This window comes from Rhinolophus sinicus, chromosome 5 (genome assembly GCF_057876585.1).
Source record: "Rhinolophus sinicus isolate RSI-liver-muscle chromosome 5, RSI-T2T, whole genome shotgun sequence".
Taxonomy (NCBI): domain Eukaryota; kingdom Metazoa; phylum Chordata; class Mammalia; order Chiroptera; family Rhinolophidae; genus Rhinolophus; species Rhinolophus sinicus.
In genome coordinates, this window is record NC_142505.1 from 39,166,448 (window position 1) to 39,187,204 (window position 20,757).

Consider the following 20,757-nt stretch of genomic DNA (forward strand, 5'->3'; position numbering starts at 1 on the left):
TTCATGTACGGTGTACAAGAGCGCTGCTGGTCATGTATCCATCAAGAGCAAAACTGTTTCTGTGTAGTATGGTTAACACAGAAGAGCAGCTTTCAGACAGCATAAGTGGCCATGGCAACCTGCACTTTCACATGTGCTGGGTTCACTGCGATTCTCAAGCCCTTGTGCTTTTTTTCTTGCCTTTAAAAACATGACTTTTACCACCTGCGTCTTCATTGTACACCACTTGTATTTGAATTTTTGCAGCCCTGCCTATTAATCCTTGTGTGCTTTCCTTGACATTTTAAGAAACTTAATTGACACAGTTTGCTGGCAAAATAAAAAGAATCAGTGATATTTTTTAAGTGGCTTTGTGGTGAGTAAATCATGCCAACTGCAGGTTCTCCATTTTTGTTGTTGAGGCAGTGACAGTTGCTCTTGACATTCTAAAACAAGAATACCGTTTTCAGATGTAGCTACTTCTAAAACTTAAGAATAAGCAAAGCCGCGAAGTGGAATGGAACACAGACTTCTCCCAAAATGTCAGGGGTAGAAAAACCACGGAAGAATACATAAAAGTGAAACTCCTGGCTTGATGCATTAGTTATTTCAATCTGATCTGGTGCTGAGAAATGCTGGCCACCTTGAGCTGGAGAAAACCTCAAAGGAGAAAACCACACGAACGTGTGGTTCACAAACAAGAAAAAATACCCCATTTTTTTCAGGGATTTAAAAATACTAAATCTGAAGGTTATCCACGTCAGCTCCTTTCTGGAGAGAAACGGTAGGTAAATAATTTGTGTTGCATATTTAAACACATGTAAAATAGGAATCCAAGGTCTTGCCAGTAGAGCATGCCCAGTCCCAAGGCTGACGGACGCTGCTCTGCCGTTTGTCAACTGCTGAATTATACGTGCGCAAACCACCACTGATGTTTCTTAAACATGTAATTACGACTGTATGTGCTTTGATTGCTAGATCTGAAAAGTGCTGGTACTGTCGTCAGATGGCTGGGTTTGAGAATAATTTTTTAGAATAATTGTGCGTGTTGTCAAGCCTTCTCAAAGTGGGGTTTGTTGCAGACTTCCCCCTGCTCCCGCGCCCCTAAAAGAACTCTGAGCTGTTCAGGCCTCCACCCTCACCCTCCCTGCATGGGTCTCCGCCAGGAGGGGCATCCCAGTTGGTTTTACCCGATTGTTGTGGCCCATTTCGGTGCCATTGATTGATTTGGGCGTTGGCCCCTGGCACAGCTCTGGCCATTACACTTAAGGGAAGTTGCCGGAGGGCTTCTGGAAAGCCTTCTTTGCTGCTGATAGAAATGTGTAGCATTGTCCCTTCTGCCTCTGCAGATTGCTAAGTATGACAGGGAGGCCTGGGAGTTTGGCCACAGTCTTATGATCGTTGAGGGAAGCTGTTCTAGGGAGAGGACAACAGCGCGATGCCAGGGAGCCTGGAGATGGACAGATGCTGACTTTCTGATGATGCCTTTGAGGTGCTGAATGAACTGATCCTAGTGCTATGACTTGTTATGCAAGAATGTTGATGAGGCCCTTTGCATTCGCTAGTGTTTTCTGCTACCGGCAGCCAAGCCTTTGTCATAGATGCATGAATTATTTAAGATAAAACAAAAAAATAAAACTGCGAAAGAACAAAGGTTCCTACAACCATGTCTCATTTGTATCGTATCTAAGAGTGACATACAGCCTAGTCAGTGACAAGCGCTTCCTGCTTAATGCGACGTATCATGAATGTGTATGTGCTTATTCGTCCCTATCTAAGAGGGGACCCCGAGGAGGAGGACTTTTAGTGCTAGTGGCAAGTTCTAGTTAGAAGACCTGTTTGGCTGCTTTAACAAAAGAGAGCTAGCAATGATTTTAAAAGGTTGTGAGATTGATTTTTTTTCTCTCTCAATATAATTTGAGCTGACAGGCAGTCAGGGAGATGGGTGGTCTATCCCATGGGGTCATCCAGGGTTGCTTTCTGTCATCCACTAGGGTGTCTCCATGTGCCTCAAGAAAGCTGGCTCACTGCCACTCCAGTGATTCAGAGCACGGGAAAGGGGGAAACAGGAAGCTCAGTGTGGGATTGCACATATTACTTCCGATCACAACTCATTGGCCAGCACTTAATCATATGACAACTAGTTGCAAGGAAGTCTGGGAAATATTATCTCTAGCCGAGTGGCCATGTATCCAGCTAAACCCTAGAGGGTTCTTTAAGGAAGAAGGGGAAGCATAGACATTGGTGAATAGTGAGAAGCGTCTGCCACATAGTGTGTCCTCTGCAGGGAAGAGGAATAACATGATGAAGAGGGTGCTGGGTGCCACTCTGATTGGAAGTGAGGGTTTGAGCCGCGAGGGCCTGGCTCCCTGAGCAGCCTCAAGCCTTGTGCTGCTTCTGGCCTGGCCTGGCCTGGCCTCTCTTCCGGTCAACTAAGAGACGTGAACCAAGTGGTGTATAAAACCTCATTCAAACTCTGACTTTCTCTGGCCTGGCTCCCTGGGCGTTCTATTTCTAGAGTAGGGGCAGAGACGGGGACAGGCAGAGTGAGTGTTTCACATGTGGGTGATGGGTATTAATACCGTAAGAGAAGTACTGCTCACTTTTACTGAGCATTTATTAGGAGCCAGGTACTGTGTCCCTTACACGTATTAATTCCATTAACCCCTACACAGCCTATGAGATGGACTCTACGCTTATTCCCACTTCATAGACGGGAAAGCTGTGGCTCAGTAAGGACTCCGGGCCTTGCCAACTAACCCCTGAGCCCACGCGCTTCCCTGTGTGGTGTGGGAAGGAGCGGGAAGGAGGTGGGCTTTGTGGGGCGTGGCCAGATCAAAAGAGCATTGGGTCTGATGCCACCCTTTGTGCAGGGCCAGCTTTGGTGCTGATCTGCAGTGTGTGCCCCCCACTGGTCATCCCCTAGCCAGGAGGAGACTGTTGCCATTCCTGTCACATGGGGGCATGATACAATGGATTACATCACCCCGCACTACCCCAGGGTAGAAGACAGGCTGTTCTTCAGGAGGTGAGTACCTGCATGAAAGAGGAGCTCTGGGAGTGTCAGCTGCAGGGCAAAGTGCAGAATGTTCAAGGGGAGGCCCACCACACAGCTCTTAGGCGTCCTTTAAGGGGTCGCCCCTGCTGAGAAGAGCAGGGAGGCCTCTGGGCCTGCTCCTGTCCTGTATTCCCAAAGGAAGCCGGTGCTGGGAAGAGCTAGAATGCTGGCCTAGAAGATGAGGGTTGGTCCATGAATTGGCCTGTCTCTCACGCTGGCACTGCTTAGTGGCATGGATCCTGGAATCAACCCCTCTCCCTGCTCCGACCTGGAAGTCTGTGGCTTTGTGCCCAGAGGGGACTCCAAGGGGTGTGTTGTCTGTTCCCCTTGGTGGTGGGACTCCTTGGGGCCAGTGGGTAGGGAGAGTGAGGCCCTTGCAGCTCACCTGCCTGTGGATACCAGGCCATAGGCAAACCCTCCCATGGAGGAGCAGACAGAGACGAGGTGAGATCTCCCCAGCCCAGCCCCTGTGCGGCCTCTGGGCAGCCAGCTTTTCCCAGACAGCAGACTCACTGCGTGTGCAGCTGTTGAGTGGTGCCTGGATTCACCCACCTCCCTTCTCTGGCTCCTCTCACGCATAAACGATGCAAACTCACTACCACCCCCAACCGTCAGTACAGTCTTACTTAGTGCTCTTTCTTTGGTTCATTCTGTTTTCCTATAATGCGATTCAAGCTCCAATCTGCTCTCAAGACTGAGCTCTGGCTGAGCCTCCTCGAGGAAAACTACCCACCCTCTCTGGGCCTGGGTGGGTCTCTTCCCCTCCACCATCCCACTTCCCCCAGTGGTACTGGTTTCATATGGCCTAATGGTCTATTTATATTTACTCATAGCTCCACTGACCAGACCCTGCTCTTGCTTTTTTTTTTTTTTTTTTAACTTTTAATTTCAAACATACACAAAAGTGGAGAGGGCCATATAACGCACATCAAGGATCCATCACCCAACTTCAACAGTTGTCAACACTTTGCCAATCTTGTTTCATTACTTCCTTCTTACCTCCCCCCCAATATTTTAAAGCAATTCCTAGATCTCATATCATTTTTTTCCACAAATACTTTCATATATTTCCGAGTGAGCTTTAAGATGGCAAAAACTGTTCTATATCCTGTGTCCACAGCAATTTAGATGGTGCCCGACACGTAGTGGCTCTTGGAAAACATGTTGTTTTGAATTAACTGACTAGATGAACGAATTGTTTCAACTTTTAGAACTGAGTCTTCAAATTAGATGGAATTTGAATAACTGGAATGTGAATAGTTGCTGGGAGCCCACAGTTTCCTTGGTGCCTGTTCCACTGGGGGGGGGGGGGCTTTCCAGGAGGTTCAGGAATCCGTCATTCATCAGACTTTAGGGTTGGTTTATTTTAGACAAGCATCTCTGATTTTGCAATTAAACTCTACTTTGAGGTGACTTTGGACAGAGAAGGCTATTAAGATATAGCTTTTACCTTTGCTTGGTTCATATTTAGTTCACAATTATAGACTTGAAGTTGTTTTTTTGTTTTTTGTGTGTTTTTTAAATTATAGTACTGTATTTACTTTGGCCAAAATGATTAGGACCAAAAAATATATATATATATATCAAAGTATACAATACATCTGAAGAATTTTCTTTAATGCCATCTTTCTATTCCTGGTAATGGTATTTTAACTACACAAATGAGAGATAATTGAATGCACATTTTTCTTTCAAGTAGTTGTGGTTATGTTTAAAACCCTAAATTTTGTACACATTGAAGGGGACCCTGAAGGAAGAGTCACTAGACGTGGCATTTCCAACTCTTACAAGGTAAAAATCAGGCTAGGGCCTGGGCTTTGGAAATCTCTCGTGCTAGAATGGTAGCTTGTAAAAATGCCTTTGAAGTGTTCCTTTTCCCTTTTAATTCAGAAATAGTATTTACTATTAACTAGTAAATTAACTGAAATAGCTAGCTATTATTAACTAGTACTTTTTTCTCAAAATTCTGTTCTAAGATATTTTCTTTCACTGTTCAAATCTGTTGTAAAGTTGACTTACAGTTGGCTGGGTTTTCTGTTTGTTTTATTGTTTGCTGTTTCATGGGGAATTCGGAGTAGCAATTTTATTTCTGGACTTAAGATATTTTTACCATGTGGGTTTAGCACAGGGGGCTAAGGCTGTGCCCAGCAGACATCTGGTGACTGGCCACTGTTACATGTTCAGCCTGGAACATAAAACAGTTGTTTCCACTAAAGTATTTATAGGAATTGGATTCGGTTGTGATGCCGTATTGAGCCTAGAGAGCATCTTTTGCATGAGGGACGATGAGACCTGAGAGATGTTTGAGGATAAGGAGATGTGGGAGCCATACCGAAGTGGGTGGTAATCCCACAGCATCTCATCCTGCTGAGATGGCAGTGCCAGGGGCTGTATTTCCTGGGCTGCGAACAGGTTGTGGGCCCAGAGACCTAGCTGTCACTTTGCATGACTTGGACAAGTCTGATGGAGTGTCTGGAGGAGCTGCAGCAGACCCCAGGCATGGGGGTGCAGACTCTCCCTGGAAGGAATATGCGGGAAGACGGCCAGAAGGGACCCACAGATTGTGTGACTTCTTGAGTGGCTTCATGAACCTCCTCCCTAGGGATGGAAAAAGACAAAGGGGTCTCTGGAGAATGAGGTCGGAGCTTGGGCCAGAGACGGAGAGAGCCCGTTGGCTGGTAAACTTGCCGTGTCAGGACAGGGCCCAACAGAAGCTGGCCCAGATGTCTCAGACTGGAAAACCTGCGGCGAGGTGGGGACACTACAGCTGAGTCAGCCCCAAGGACGGCTGGCCAAGATGGACACGTGGCTACCTACCCTGATGGTTGGGGCTGGGCCGCCAAGTAGGGAAGTGGCCAGTGGCCAGGATTTGGAAGAGGAACACAGCATGGGGCAGACACAGCAGCTCAGGGGAAAGGGCGAGTCTTTGTGTTTTGATAGGGGTGTGGGGTCCGAACGATTCCTCCAGAGCCGGAGAATCCAACCCAGCGTGGATGACTCTGCTGCTGGACGAGAGTTGCTCCCCACGGCCTTCCTGCTCTCATACTCTTAGCCCCATCTTACTTAGAGATCAGTAAGATGGACTCAGGGAAGAAAAGTCAGTCCATTGTCAGGAGGACACACAGACAACCAGTGGCAAAGCAGGGAATTGTCGTAGATCTACCGGTCTCCTTTCTACTACATCAGGGTCCTCTCAATCTCTTCCCCTGAGGAAGTGTCCCCCGTGGCGATACGCCCCAGGGCAGAACCAGGCATCCCAGGCCCCACATTGGACATGCGTGTGGGTGTACCTGCACACCCTGGACTCCTGGCTCCAGCTGCAAACACAAACGTCTTCAAATTCATGTGAACTTTAGATTGTGTCATTAGGATTTAGCCATTCTTTAAAAATAAGAACAAAGCATGACCTTCCTCTCCAAGTTTTCTAGGGAAATGGGCTCCCGAAGAAGGCATGTGTTTATCCTGGCGCTCAGTGCCATCCTCCCCGCTGGCTGCATACATACTCCCAGGCTGGTCCCTAGCACATGGAGGTAAGGAGACTCTGACCATTACCTGGCATTTGGTGGCTGCCAAAGGAGAGTCAGAAGGGGGAAGGTGCAGAAACTCCGACAGTAACACGGGGAAAGGATTGAGGCCTGGGTCATCAAATGACAAGCATCAGATATGCAGAGATGTCAGTGGCCTGGAAACTAAAAGCAGTAAGGCAGTCACGTGATCGCAGCCATCTGGTTAACCCAACCCATCCTCAGTATTTTAAGTCTAGAACTAAACATAGCCTCCTTTCCAAAAAGCACTCGGCATATTGAAGAGTGTAGACAAGATGGAGCTTTGCGTGTGGTGCCTGCAGGTTAGGATATGGAGCTCTAGACCCCGGCTTAGAAATTCCTGGGCAAGAAGCAAGGCATTTCCTCTTTATTGTATCAGTTCTCTATTACTTGGTATCATGCTCCCCAAACTTAGTGGTTTGAAACAGCAGCCATTATCTTTCTTTGTAATCTGTAGGTGGCCATGCGATCCTTTCCTCTGGGCTGACTCTCCTGGTATCCATGGTCTGGGATGGCCTTGCCCACATGTGTGGGTGATTGGCAGGACGGTTGTTTGGAGAGAGCCTCGACCTTGGCTCCACGTGGTCTCTCCTTCTCCAGCAGTTAGCCAAGCATCTTCACATGCTGGTCTCAGTGTTTCAAAAGCAGCAAAGGAGGACAAGCCCCAATGCAGAGGGAATTTTAAGCCTCTGCCTAAGACTCGCTCACTATGATCCCGTTGGCTCAAGCCAATACCTATTTCAAGCCTAGAGTCAATGTGGGAGGAGACTGTGCAAGGCCATTGATACAGAAAGGCATGGACAAGTTGGGGGCCATCACTTCAACAAATCCACCATGCTATAAGCCTGAGATTTAACTCAGCAAGTAGCAATTGTTTTCACCTAATGCCCGTGTAAAAATAACTCTGAACCATCTTGTGGTTCGTCCTTGTATGACAAGGCAGTGTCAGATAAAACCATAGTAAGAGGATTTGGTAGTTCTGATAACCTCACCTGCCAGTAAATGCAGTAGAAAAATCCCCCGAGGAGCTGGAGACAGGAAGTGGTGGAGGGGCCAGGCCTGGCCCAGCAGCAGCAGAACAGCTCTCGCCTCCCACCCCCAAGCGCAGAGCAACCAAGAGGCATGTCTGGTCTCTAACGTGCTGAAGCAAGAGACACCACTAACTTCCGAAAACATAGCCGTGTGGTTGCTGGGGCCAGCGAGGTTGCTTCCTAGGCCCAGGGTGAGAGGCTGAAGACAGCACTTGAGCCAGAGCTACAGACAGGAACATGGGAACGTTCAGTATTCACATACCGGGAAGAACCAACAGACAGATTAAGAAACTCTTCCTGTTTCCCGGGAGGAGGGAAGCAGCAGCAAAGCGAACTGATAGAAGATGAGCAGATAATAAAGCTTGTAACAACCAACTTCTTTTGAATGTCTGTCTTATGCTGCGGTTTGTACTTAGCCTTTAATTCAGTGCTCACAACCTCCTGCGGGACTCAGTCCCACTTACAGATGAGGAAACTGAGTCTCAGAGAGGTTACGTAACTTGGCTTCTGTCACCGAGCTCAGTGTGCTGGCCCAGGTCTGTCTGACCCCATACGTCTGCTGACGGGGTCCATGAGAGAAGCACCTTGAGGCAGTGAGGCCTGCAGAACCAGCTTAACAAGGAACTCTGAAAGACCCAAAGGCCACCTCCCAGCAGGAACACTTGACGATGTGCATGTAAAGGCAAAGGAGACCCTCCAAAGATGGCATTAGCCTCAAAAGAAGGTGGTAGCGTAACAGAGGGGTGAGGAAGGCCTGAAGAAAAGCCCCACCGTATTTATTGTGGGGGGTACAGGGACACCCAAAATGAAATATTTGCTCTGAACCTCCTTTCCGTTCTGCGATCTAATCTTCACCCACACACCCCACGCATCTTCCACCAATGGAAAGCATCATCTTACAAGAAAGTCATTGATAAAGTAGAATAAATCCAATCAGAAATGACTGAGAAGATGAGAAACCAACAGGTTTTCTAACCAGGAGCTGCCAGCCATCTCCGAGTACCTGAGAAGCTGGCACAGGCCAAGAGGTAACTTGTTCTGTGTTGAACCACAGGCTGCAACTAGGATCAGTGTGCAGACTTGTGGGGGAGGCACTCTAACTCATAAAAAAGAACTTTAGGGCCAGCCCGGTGGCTCAGGTGGTTGGAGCTCCGTGCTCCTAACTCTGAAGGCTGCCGGTTCGATTCCCACATGGGCCAGTGGGCTCTCAACCACAGGGTTGCCAGTTCGATTCCTCGAGTCCCGCAAGGGATGGTGGGCTCCGCCCCCTGCAACTAAAATTGAACACGGCACCTTGAGCTGAGCGGCCACTGAGCTCCCAGATGGCTCAGTTGGTTGGAGCGCGTCCTCTCTACCTCAAGGTTGCCGGTTCGACTCCCGCAAGGGATGGTGGGCAGACTGCGCCCCCTGCAACTAGCAACGGCAACTGGACCTGGAGCTGAGCTGCACCCTCCACAACTAAGACTGAAAGAACAACAATTTGAAACTGGATGGCACCCTCCACAACTAAGATTGAAAGGACAACAACTTGACTTGGTACAAAAAGTCCTGGAAGTACACACTGTTCCCCAATAAAGTCCTGTTCCCATTCCCCAAAAAATCTTTAAAAAAAAAACAAAAAAGAACTTTAGAGGCACAGAGAGCTTTTTTGTGTCTTGTCACCCCCTCTCCCTTGTAACCTTGTGCTCTTGAGCTTGGGTTTCCTGCCTGTGTGTTAGAAATGCACATGCCTGCCACGTAAATGAGATGATGGCAAGGGCTCCACATGATGGCGGCTCACAGCGCTCATGAATGGAACCCCAGGGAATAGATGGTTTTGAGCAGCTAGGAGTTTCTGGTTCCCGGAGGAGCAGAGGGAAGGCTGGAGGCTGCCTGGTAGGAGGCAGCTGAGGGGCTCCCATCCTGAGTGCAGGGGTGGCTGAGGGAGACTTATAGTCCTTCCAAGTGGGGTATGTGTTGCAAGCACTGTGTTTGCAGGTGAGAGTTGTCACCTTCCACACCATCCCCTGGTTGTTTGGCCAGGCAGTAAAGCCTGTCTATGTTGGAGGGTAGAGACTGTAACTTGGATTTGACTTAGGTTGTTTCCCTATGGGGGGGTGGGGGGGTTGTTTATGGTTGAACCATCAAATGAATATCACCAAGGACACCCCAAGGTCAAGGATACAAAGAATGGACTATGACGACCCCCAGAGGCCTCAGGCAAGGAACTTAACAGGCTGGATTAAGCACCCAGGGCCCCCAGGCTTAACATTCATACTTGGGATGAGAGTTGTCAGCCTCAAGCGGTCACCCTCTTTGTTGCCACACGAGGGGACATCTGCAGCATCTCTGTCACACGAGCCCACGTTCTGTCTCTTAGATGAGCTCAGCCTCGTTGGGGCTTCAGTGCAGAAGTCCTGGCCATCGCCCCTCGCCAAGCACAGATTCTGCCCATCTGCCTTCTGGTCTGTGTGTGTCCTTTCAAGTACCCTCAAGTGGAGGCTCTGGGGGGTTGGAATTTTGGAAAGAGGAAACGTTTAGTTGGGGTCCCAAATACTTAAACCCTGGGTGGAATCAGCCAGGGTAGTGTGTTGTTTTGGTCAGAAATGCCAGAGAGCTTGTGAGGCTGGTGAGTCCTCCACCCGGGCGAGGAGCAGAATGTCCCCAGGAGGAGGTGCAGATGTCCTGAGACACTAGGCGCTGGCCCTTGGTGAGGGGCAGTGACTAAAAGGACAAAAGCAGTGCTCATTTGAAGGTGTAAGATTGGGGTCTGTTTGTTAACAGAGATGCCGGTGGCCGGATGTGCCGGCTCCATTGGGAGGTACACGTGTATTTCCGTTCATCTTTTAGCAAATGTTCTCTTTTGGTAGAAAGTCTGACATATTCCTTAAAGGAGTGGTTCACAAACTCCCCTGCAGGGCCCTTGGGGGTGGGGATGAGGACCAAGGAGCCCCAGGGCTCTGGTTCCTGCTTCATGCCCTGCAGATGTGCTTTAAAAACAAACAAACAAACGAAAAACAGCTTTATTGAGATGTAATTCACATGCCATCCATTTCACCCAAATTGTGCTATTGAGTAGCTTTTAGTATATTCACACATTTCTACATCCCTGCCACATCCATAGATGAGCTTTTACCTGATTGTGCCTGTAGGGGCTCCAAAGAAGATTGTATTTGAAGGAGGAAAAGATTCTGCCTGGAAATCAGGTTGGAAATGACTGTTTTCATCTTAATTATAGTTGAAGAGGCTTTTCTGAAGAGAATGTGGTATTCAAGTTCTATTTCAAACGCCAATGAGAACCAGGAAATAAACTTGGTACTTAAGATCGATGGGGTGAAACCTTTAGCAAATTCACAAAAGGGTCATTTAGGGCCTCATTTAACGTGTTTTTTTTTTTTAAGTCCTTTTGCACAGTTCTGAGGTGGCTCGAAGAAAATAGAATGGGTGGGTGGGGCGGCAGGAAGACCCGTGGATGCAGCTGAAGTAGCTCATTGGTCAGGGTGAAGGGAGGGCTCCACTTAGCAGAGGGAGCTATTTAGCATAGGAAGAAATCCTCTGGCACACCCAGCCACCCCTGAAGGCGTCACTGTGGGAAGTGGGGCAATGATTGACGTTAGGCTTAATGATAAAAATAAAGAAGACCAGAGTCATCTTAGCAAAATGTTCATCCGAAAAGGTTGCAGATTTAGAAGTTGGGGGTCAGAGTGGGGTGAGCGTGAGCTGGTCCGCATAAAGACTTCATTGTCTAGCCCATGGTAAGCACTCAAACTTCCTCTACATTTTCCTTTGGAAAGGTCATGCTGTAAAGTCTCTCCTTCCCTGTTGATATCTGATAAACCATTCACGAACTGGTTTCCTCTCATTAATTTGAAGGGCGTATTCTTGGCAGGCCTTATATGGCGGCAAAGACATAACCCATAGCGTGCTATTGTTTTCCCACTAGGATTCACGCTTCCCTGCCAGAGGCCTGGGCTAATTGGTTTATTTTCAGTTGACAAACTTGGTTTTCCACCTTGGAACGCATGTTTATCACCTCTGCTTTGTTCACAGGACATGTTCCCGATTTGAGGTGAAACCATGAAGAGGAGATAGAACAAATAATAATGCTTTTCCGCAATCGCTTCTTGCTGCTGCTGGCCCTGGCTGCACTGCTGGCCTTTCTGAGCCTCAGCTTGCAGCTCTGTGAGTATCTGATGCTGCCTGGTGGAGGGATGGAAGGGGGCTTCCGTCTGAAATAGGGCCCTCTAGACAAACGAGGTGGCCCAAAGCCTTTTTTTTCCAAATGAAGAAGGGGGTTTCCAGTGAGTCTTTTTAGTATTGATGCTATTGGTGGATGGTTGGGAGTAGGGATCCGAAACCATTGAGCGGTGTTTTGGGTGATTTTCTGGGCCCTGAGGAACAAGAGCAGTCACTGTGCCTTGTGACGGGTTTTTGGCTTCTGCACAGATTCCTAAATTGCCTGGTTCTTCCCGGATTCTTAGGTTCCATGGAGAGGCCCCATTTGTTTTCTTGTCATGACCAAGTCACACTGAGCAGAGATGTTCAGCCCACTGGCTGGTTCTTTGAGGGTTGGGTGTCTCTTTTATGTTCAGTGAGCAGTGGGACTGGAGTTGTTGGGGAGGGTGGGGGATTCGGTCACCAGTACCGAAGTCAGCCCCCTGGGAAGCGGGGACTGTACATGGTGAGGCAGGAGCACAGACCTCGCCGCCACTGCTTTGCCTTTCACTGGGAGCCTGTGCTCAGGCTGGGCCCCAAATCTGTGCTCCCCCAAGAGTAGACATCCTCAAACACAGATCCGGCCCTGGCCCCTCCTTGGTTGTAACCGTTCAGTAGTGGCCCACGGTCACGGAGGCCCTTTGCCCTCCTGCAGTCTCTGTCTCACCGTGGACTCGACGATGCAGCATTGCCCAGTTGCTTGACATTCTCTCCGCGTCCAGCCTGTCCTCTGTGCCCGACCCCCTGGCCCCTCTGCCTGGAGTGCTCTCCTCCTCATCTCCCTCCTTTCCTCTCCAACAGAATGATTCACTCAGCCCTTTTCTCCCCCAGGAACCATCTATGCCCCCCCAGCTGAGTCTGGTGCTTCTTTGATGTGCATCCAGAATGTTCTGAACCTGTTCCCCTCCTTTCACGAACCCGCAGTATCATGATTTTCAGTTCTTGTATCTTTTCTTCCTACAAGACTGTGTGCTGTCTGAGAGAAGGCGCCATGTCCTGTTTCCCTCTATAACCAAGAAGCTGCACTGCCAACCCCACAGTAGGTGTTTTGTGAATGTTTGTTAAATGAGTGGATTAATCTACATCTGCTCTGAAAAGCAGGCCGACCTTGATTCCTTTTCCTTCCAGTGCTGTGTACTTGAAGCTGAGAAAATGTCTGTGCGATGGTAGGAATTGTGTTTTTGCTGTCGCGGACATTCCCTCCATTTTACCTCCTCACACTATGGGTGAGAGACAAGTGGTTGGCACCCATTACTGCCTAGGACGGCTCTGTGAGGAGGTGGCATTTCCGCCACAGTGCGAATGACAGAAGACGAGCAGGTGGTTCAGTGAGTGGGATGGTCTGTGTGCGCTGTGGAACGTGGGAGAGACGTGGCTTTGGAATCTGGTGTGAAGAAAGGAGGCTTTGAGCACGTTTCCCTGATTCACCTCCAATTTGTGACAGATTCCACACATCTGGTGCATGTGACAGGCTATTTCTAGTAGTAAAGAGAATTTAAAATACTCATTTTATCCTTCCAGAATGGGAAAAGAGGTCAAGAGAAGGTGTGGCCGTAAGCAATTTAAAGATCCTCCAGATGGTTAATGAACTAGGACATATGAATCCTTTTCAAACAGTGTGTGAGGACTCTCAGTTTAATTGTTTATAATATTTCATTAAAAATTTTCCATCCTTCGATTGGAGAAGTAGGAGGTCACAGGCAACCTTGATTTTTATTCTGAGAAGCAGACAGGATCTGAGACGTGAATGGGGGTTACTTGTGTTTGCTGCGTTTCTTTTGCATGAGGTGGTTTCCACGTCACCCAATTGGCCTGTGTGTTTTGCTTATATAACTCTTGTGAAAGTCCCTTCTGTTTTAGGAGAGGCAATATTCAGCCATACTTTTTTGAAGGAAAATTTTGCAGGGTGAATTAGCCTGCCTGGGTCTGAGCTCTTTCTTCGTGGATACGTTGGAGTTCGGAAAGATATTAAGATATGGATGTTCTTACTGCTCTCCTCCTTCTAGGTAAACTGTAACTTTGGGATTTACCCATTTCTGTGGAAATGGAGTTTAATTGCTTTATTTGTTTAATTGCTTTATTGGTTGCTAATTATTATGGTGTTAGAAACTCACTAATTCATAATACAAAGGTATATACTTAAATAACACTTAAGTTTTCACCCTTACCCTGAAATATGTGAGTTTTTTCTTCATTTCTTTTGACTAATTTTTGAATACTAAGTGAGCACATAAATTATTTTAGGAAATATATTTGAGGCAATCGAATATAACTTCGTTTTCTCGTGCTTTAAGTAAACAGTATAGTTTTGCTTTCTGCAGTGATTATATGTTTTATTTCATCTTGTTGGTAATTTTTCTAATGTTTTGAACATGAGAAAGTTATGACCCAGTTTACAGTTTTAAAAATCAGGTTGTTTAAATAAGCGTTTCCCTTCCTCTTGATACAGAAAGTACATCCATAAATCCACATATATTTATTAATTGCTTATGTGTGTTGGACATTTTTCTATACTGTCGGGGTAGAGAAAGCCTACAAAAAAGACTAAGATACAGTTCATAGTTTCTCAGAATATGTTTATTTTAAATGGTACTAATTACTTGCTATATGCTAATAGCCTTTCATGAAAATTATTCATTTTGTATTTTCAAGCCCTTGGTGTTTTTGAGTTTTGAAGTAGGAACATTCTAAAATCCTTGATATTCCAATTGTAGGTGGGAACTAAATACCTTTAGTTATTCTAGTTAAAACAAGTACACGTGGAAAAACAGTGTCTCCAGTTGAGGGACTCCTTTGGTGCCACAGGGAAAGATCATCGAGATGTGAAGACTTGGGAAGAATTAGTTGGTTTTCTTTTTCTGCTCATTTGTAATCGTCCATTTTCCTGCTTCAACCGTCTTTCCTAAGCGCTTACTTTATGCTCATTTCACTGTGTTCCAACCGGCATTCCCAAAATGGCAGCGTGACAGGAACAGACAGGCTCTGGGGTCACAGCCCAGGATTTGAATGGTGCTCTGCCACTTCGCAGTCCTGTGCCCTTGGGCCAGTTCAACCTCTTGAAGCCTCCATTTCTTCTTCTGTAAAATGAGTTCGTTGTTGTTATAATAATTGTTGTTGCTTGGCAACGCAGAAACCCTGTGGGAAAACCCTTGGCTCGTGAAAGCATAGTCAGCATAAACCTTTTAAGCAACAGTACAGAGTCCGTCACAAGGCCCGTCCTCAGAAACCAGGGCTCTTGGTGTTTCGAAGGCTGCCATGGCCTACGTTACTTTAGCCACATGTGTGTGGCTTTTGAAATGTATCATACATTTATTTGGTTTTCATCAGAATTCATTGACTGTGGTAGGAGTCAGAATTCACTGGCCACATGACTCCTAAATCTGGGGGTCACCTTCTTAGGCAAGGCCCCGGTTAAACAGAGCAGGTTCCGAGAGGCATGTCCAAGGTGGACTGGAGATTCCGACCCCCAGCTAGAGAGGAGAAGGTTACCCGGCAGAAGTGAAAGCCAGGGTTGTGTTCAGTACCTGAAAAGCCCTTTCTGCAGGAGGAGTCGGGCCTGTTCAGTGTGACACACTTGAGGTAAATGTCAGGTGCAGCGTCCTAAAAGGCAGCAGCATGCAGAGGTGGAACAGGTGGAGTGCCAACTGTGGAGCGTTGCTCTGAGAAGCGTAGGCCCTTAGGCAGGTCATTGCACCTGATCCCATTTAAAGTCTCTTCAGACTCTGAGGTTTTATGTATTTTATGTTCCTTGTGGATCCAGGGTCACGAGTGTGCACAGCTTTGTCCTTCAGCAAACGTTCCTTGGGTTACCACTGTTTGCCAGGCTCTTGGCAGGGGAGTTAATCTCTCCGGGGCCACAGGACCTCTGTCTAGTGGAGGAGAGCCAGTAGCAGAGACTTAGAACACCGGGTGCATTGTCCTGGGACAGGGAAGAGGCGGCAGCACAAGGACCTGGGAAAGAACCTGGACTGTGGAGCCAGACTGCCTGGATCGAATCCCTGTCCTCTGCTCACCAGCTGTGTGACCTCAGGCACATTATTTACCCTCTGCATGCCTCAGTTTTCTCATCTGTAGAATGGGGATAATGAGAGTTCCTATTTCATAGGGTTGGTAAAGGATTAAGGAAGCTGATATTTATAAAACACCTAGAGCAGTTCCTGGTACCTAGTAATCACTATATGCATGTTAAATAAAATGAGTTAGAGAGCATTTATGGCAGGATGATATGGGAGGATTGAGGGCAAGAAGCTAATCCATCTGGGGCAGTCAGGGAAGACTCCCAGAGGAGGTGACATTCAAGCTTCATCCTTGAGGGATGAGGAGGAGTTGGCTGAGGAGGAAGCTGGCAAGAATGTTCCTGTCTGATGGAGGTGGGAATGTAAAGGCGGAGCTAGAAAGAGAAGGACCAGGCTAGTCACCTATGTTTAGCTGAGGAAGTGCACAGAAGCTAGGGCCACCTCCATCATCACATTATATCTTGAAGGTGCAGGGAGCCCCTGAAGCAGGAAAAACACCATCAGATTTGTGTTCTGGAAGGAACACAGTCTAGTGTAGTGATTGCCAAAGTGTGGTCTCCTGAGCACCATGATCAGACTGGCCAAGGGAGCTTGTTATAAAAACAAAAAGACTGAGCACATTTTGGGCTCCTCACTACAGACTCAGAATCTTGGTTGGAGTGAGACCCAGAAATGTGCATTTTTAACACGCTCCCTAGATGAATCGAATGAACACAAATTTGGGCACTGCCTGTTCAGAGGCTGGTGAGGGGATGATGCTGGAGGCAGCTCGGGGGCACGTAGGAGGCTGGTGAGGGTCGTTCAAGAGACTCTTCCTTTATCCATCCATTCATGCATTAATTCACATAAACGTCTCATCTCCATCTGGGATACGGGTGCCGAAGGCTGAAGGCAAAGCCCCGAACAGACTGGGAAGTCCACCACGTGGGGCTGGTGGCTCCCTGGTCTGGACGAAGAGGCCCAGGAAGAGCGCTTAGAGCAGGAGGAGAAGCAGGACAAGGTCCAGACAACTGGACGAGCTGGGGGCAGAGCAGGAGGAGGAGCTGGGGGGAGTCGATGGGGTGCACAGGGGTCTTTGGAGGTAATGAAGGCCCAAATGGGTGCAGTGTGAATGGGTGCGCTCTCCTGTCCAAGGGTGGATTTCAGGGGCTGAGCCTAAGACACACCCTGTCCAGAGCCTGTTTGGGGACTTGGTGTCCACTGCTCATGAAGCCTTGGCTTGGGGAGGACAGGTCTCCTAGGAGCGTGTGGAAGCCTCTCCAGACCGACAGCCTGTGGGTTTGTTGTGTTTGGCCCAACTGGTATTTTCACATTTTAAAATTTATTTACCAATGTTTTAAAACTAGGCAATTTCACTTAAACTTCCAGTCCCTCTTTTAAAAACCAGACTGTCCAGCAAGCCGAGGTCCACAGTCACCGAGCAGCTGTGGGGGGCCGCCCCCTTTAGAGAGAATGTGAGCTCTTGGGGAGAGTAACTGCCCCAAGTTCTCAGCTGGGCAGCTGGGGAGCCCCAATTTAACCAACTCTTGAGTGCGTGCGTGCGTGCGTGCGTGCGTGTGTGTGTGTGTGTGTGTGTGTGTGTAATAGTAGTAGTTCCCTGGCACCTTTCTTCTCTCCAGAGCCATCATTTTCCTGTAGCCTCCAGCTCCTGTATCCCCTTCCTTATGCTGCTTTGAATCTGGCATGCGCTAGGAAAGAGAGTACCGTGCTTAGGTGAACAGTGTATAAATTAAAAGAAAATTGCCTCTGAGTAGGAGAGCAAGGAGCCCCTGCAAGGGGCCTGAGTGTTGAGACGCTCACCTTGCCTCGGTCCTTCCGACGCTGGCTGCTTCAGCCTCAGTCACTCTCTGAGCTCGCTCTTGTTGCATTGGCAGCTCCGCCTCCTTGTGGGCGCCCCTGAAGGTCCATGGCACACAGTGGGAGGGATTTTGCTGAGGCACTAATTCGGATATGCGATTGAGCTCTTCAGCTGCTGAGCAGGCCTGGCGCTGCCATCCAGCCAGCGGGCTTTGTCATTCTCTCCTGTTCGTCAGGTGTACATTTTATGGAGAAGAGCATGCGCCCAGGGTATTTGTGAACTTAGGGATTCATGAGGATCTTAATATGATTTGGTGGCAAAGGCTTGGAGATGGAGCCCTTAAATGCCAGGGCTCTAATGTGGTGTCTACTCTATTTTTAAGAGCCACAGTCGGGTACCTCCTGGGTTTTTGTTTTGGTGAGTCGGAGTCAAAAAGAATAAGGAATTAAAAATTAGGGCTTGCACTTTTAACCTAAGAGTTCTATCATGATATCCCCATATCATCATTACTAACATTTTTTATTTAGTTTTTTTTTAATTAATTTTGATTTCTTTTTTGGAGATTTATTTTCTAATTTCTGAGTGTTCTCTGAATGCTTCGTGTCCAACTAGAGTTAAGGATCTGAGGGTGAAGAACGTTCTGTAGATAAATGACAAAATTAAGTCTCATCGTGAATCAGCTTTCATCATCACATCTTTAAGGTCATGTCCTTGCACAGGTGGGAGGGAGTGCATTATGTCACAGGCCCTCCCACAAACGAAACTGGACACATGTATGTCTGTGGGTCATTTCTAGTTTTCTTCCAGGCTGGGGACATTCTTTCTTTCTCTCTCTCTTTCCTCTCTCCCCCTTCCTTCCTCCCTCCCTTCTTCTCTCCTGTCCTCTCTCCATCCCTTCCTCTTTTCCTTCCTTTTTAGTTTTGGTCTTAGAGCATTTCTCCTAAGAATAGATGAGACTATAGAGATGTACATTCAAAGATGTTTATTGCAGCCTTGCTTGTAATAGGGAAAAGTGGGAAGGCAACCAAAGTGTTCAACCGAAAATACTCCTGCATCTGTTACACCATGATTGCGTAGACCTGTCTGAACTGACGTGGAAGGTTGTCCATAATATATTCACTCAAAGGACATATGGTACTTTTATATCGGTGTGTGTATGTGTACACATGTAGTCAGTAGTGTACTTGATAAGAAGGGGAATCTGCCATTTAGAAGAGCGGAAACTGGCGGGGCTAGTTAGTAAAACTAGAAAGTGTTAGTAAAAGTAGTCAGTGAATGGAGAGTATCTGCGGATTGCCAAGACTGTATCAAAAGAGAAACGAAATAGGAGAGAAAGCTACAGGACGTGTTTACATTGCAGTAACACTGAATGGCTGGGCCAAGGACACAGGTGGAGTTGCACCAACTATGCTGACCAGCTGGGAAGGGGGCACTCCCTGTTGTCTTGGTAACAGGGCTCCTGCCCTAAGCTGATGGCAAAAAAAAAAAAAAAAAAAAAAAAAAAATCAAAAAACCCAAAACATTCACCTTCGAGTAAAATAAGTTGTGATGGGAAGCGGAGCAGTGATCTTGACAGCAGCCCCACCCTGGGGGCCAAGATTGGAGGGGGCAGTTTGCAAAGCTGATCAGGATGGAGGGCTTGGAGAAGCGGGTGGAGTCAGGTGTGCACACAGAGCCCTGGGCCATCGCATTGTGCTCCCCACCAGTGCAGCCGCAGCAGAGCCAGGCTGCCCCGGGCTGAGGGACAGGCCCTTGGCTGTGATGCGTGAGCTCTGTGATTTCTGTGGTTCGGGCACTAGTGTCACCTCTGGCCCTCCCTGCCTCCCTCCCTCTTTTTCTATATCATCTGAGGGGCTGGACCCCACTGGCCAGGGGTCTGCCTCTTGAGGAGCCTGGAACCCAACCAGAGCTCCATCTCTCCTCAGCCCCAGGTACGTACCAGAGGGGTGGATGCATGTTCTTGACAACATCCAGATTCTTGAAGGTACAGGCCCCTCCTTCAGCTGCATTGTCTCTTTCACTGGAGTGGTCTCCCCAGAGCTCTCCCACCGCCTGGCCACCTCTGCCTTTGACCCTTTTAACAGAAAGTGCACGACTGGCCAGACTTCCTGGGCACTTGGTTTGGTGACCTCAGTGGGGTGCAGACATTTGAGACAAAGGAAACTTATTTGTTCCTCTTTGGGGAGGGGGTACAATGTCCTTGAACTGTAGTGACTCTGTCACCATTCCCACCAGAGCAGGGACAGAATCACAGGTTTAACCTCTAGTAGGACATCCAGCCATACACACACACACGCTGAAATGTTCACTCTGGCTTTCTCTGGGTGGTGAAATTAGGGGTGATTTTCATTTCCTTTTATACTTTAGTATGGAATAGCGGTTTTAGGATCAACACATATTTATGTGAATTGTAAAGATCCCTTTTCATTTTGAAAAAAGAAAAATCTCTTCTCCAGGGTATTGAAATTGAACCTCTGTTTCCAGGTACATTGGGTTCTTAGCCTGAGCCCACAGCCATCTACATTGTCTCACATGGTTTCAGGGGTCCTGCGAACCCCCAGAAATCAAATACAAAAGCTTGCATATGCAGTTCTTTTTCAAGGGTGAAGGTCATAGCCTTTATCAGATTCTCAAAGACGAGGCAGAGGGGATCTACGGCCTGAGATGGTTACGGATGGCTGAGGTTCTTTTCACAGTTCTTTTTGGGGTCCTGTCCTGGACATCTTTGTGATGTCTAGTTTCTGTCATGATTTGGAGTGCTTTGTGCCTGCGTCATCTATATTTCCTGGCCCCCTTGGGAGGCTGCAGTTCGGGCCAGTTGAGGCCACAGTGGGACCCCTGCCCCTGCCCTCTGACAGTCCTGTGGACTTAGGTCTCAGTGGCAGAGCTCAGAGGGAGGGGGTCTGGCAAATTGGGGATAGGAGCTTGGGAACAGCTTAGAGCAGAGCTGAGCCCTCAACCCCACAAGCCCCCCTGCTATGGTTCCCTGGCTTTCTGAATGGGACCAGACTTTTCACTGGCACCAAAAACTAGATTCTTACCTAACAGTGGTTCACCATGAGGCAAGAATGAGTGAGCAATGAAGAATGATTAAGCATGAGAGTAACCAGAAAGGTTGGTGTTGTGTTGTGACCCC

At 47.9% G+C, this 20,757-nt stretch overlaps 1 protein-coding gene across 6 annotated transcripts in view; it reads left to right on the plus strand.

The window, feature by feature from the left end:
* The window catches only part of PXYLP1 (2-phosphoxylose phosphatase 1), a 65,422-nt gene that overhangs the window by 21,129 nt on the left and 23,536 nt on the right, over positions 1-20,757 (plus strand). For 3 of the 6 annotated variants that reach the window (XM_019747398.3, XM_074312931.2, XM_074312932.2), the window contains one exon: positions 11,643-11,774. In XM_019747398.3, coding sequence (XP_019602957.3) covers positions 11,696-11,774 — 79 coding nt within the window. In that variant the 5' untranslated portion in view covers positions 11,643-11,695. Of the gene's footprint in view, positions 1-2,852; positions 3,008-11,641; positions 11,775-13,654; positions 13,814-20,757 lie in introns of those variants that run through there. The other 3 variants (XM_074312933.2, XM_088798371.1, XM_019747425.3) reach the window with 3 other exon arrangements.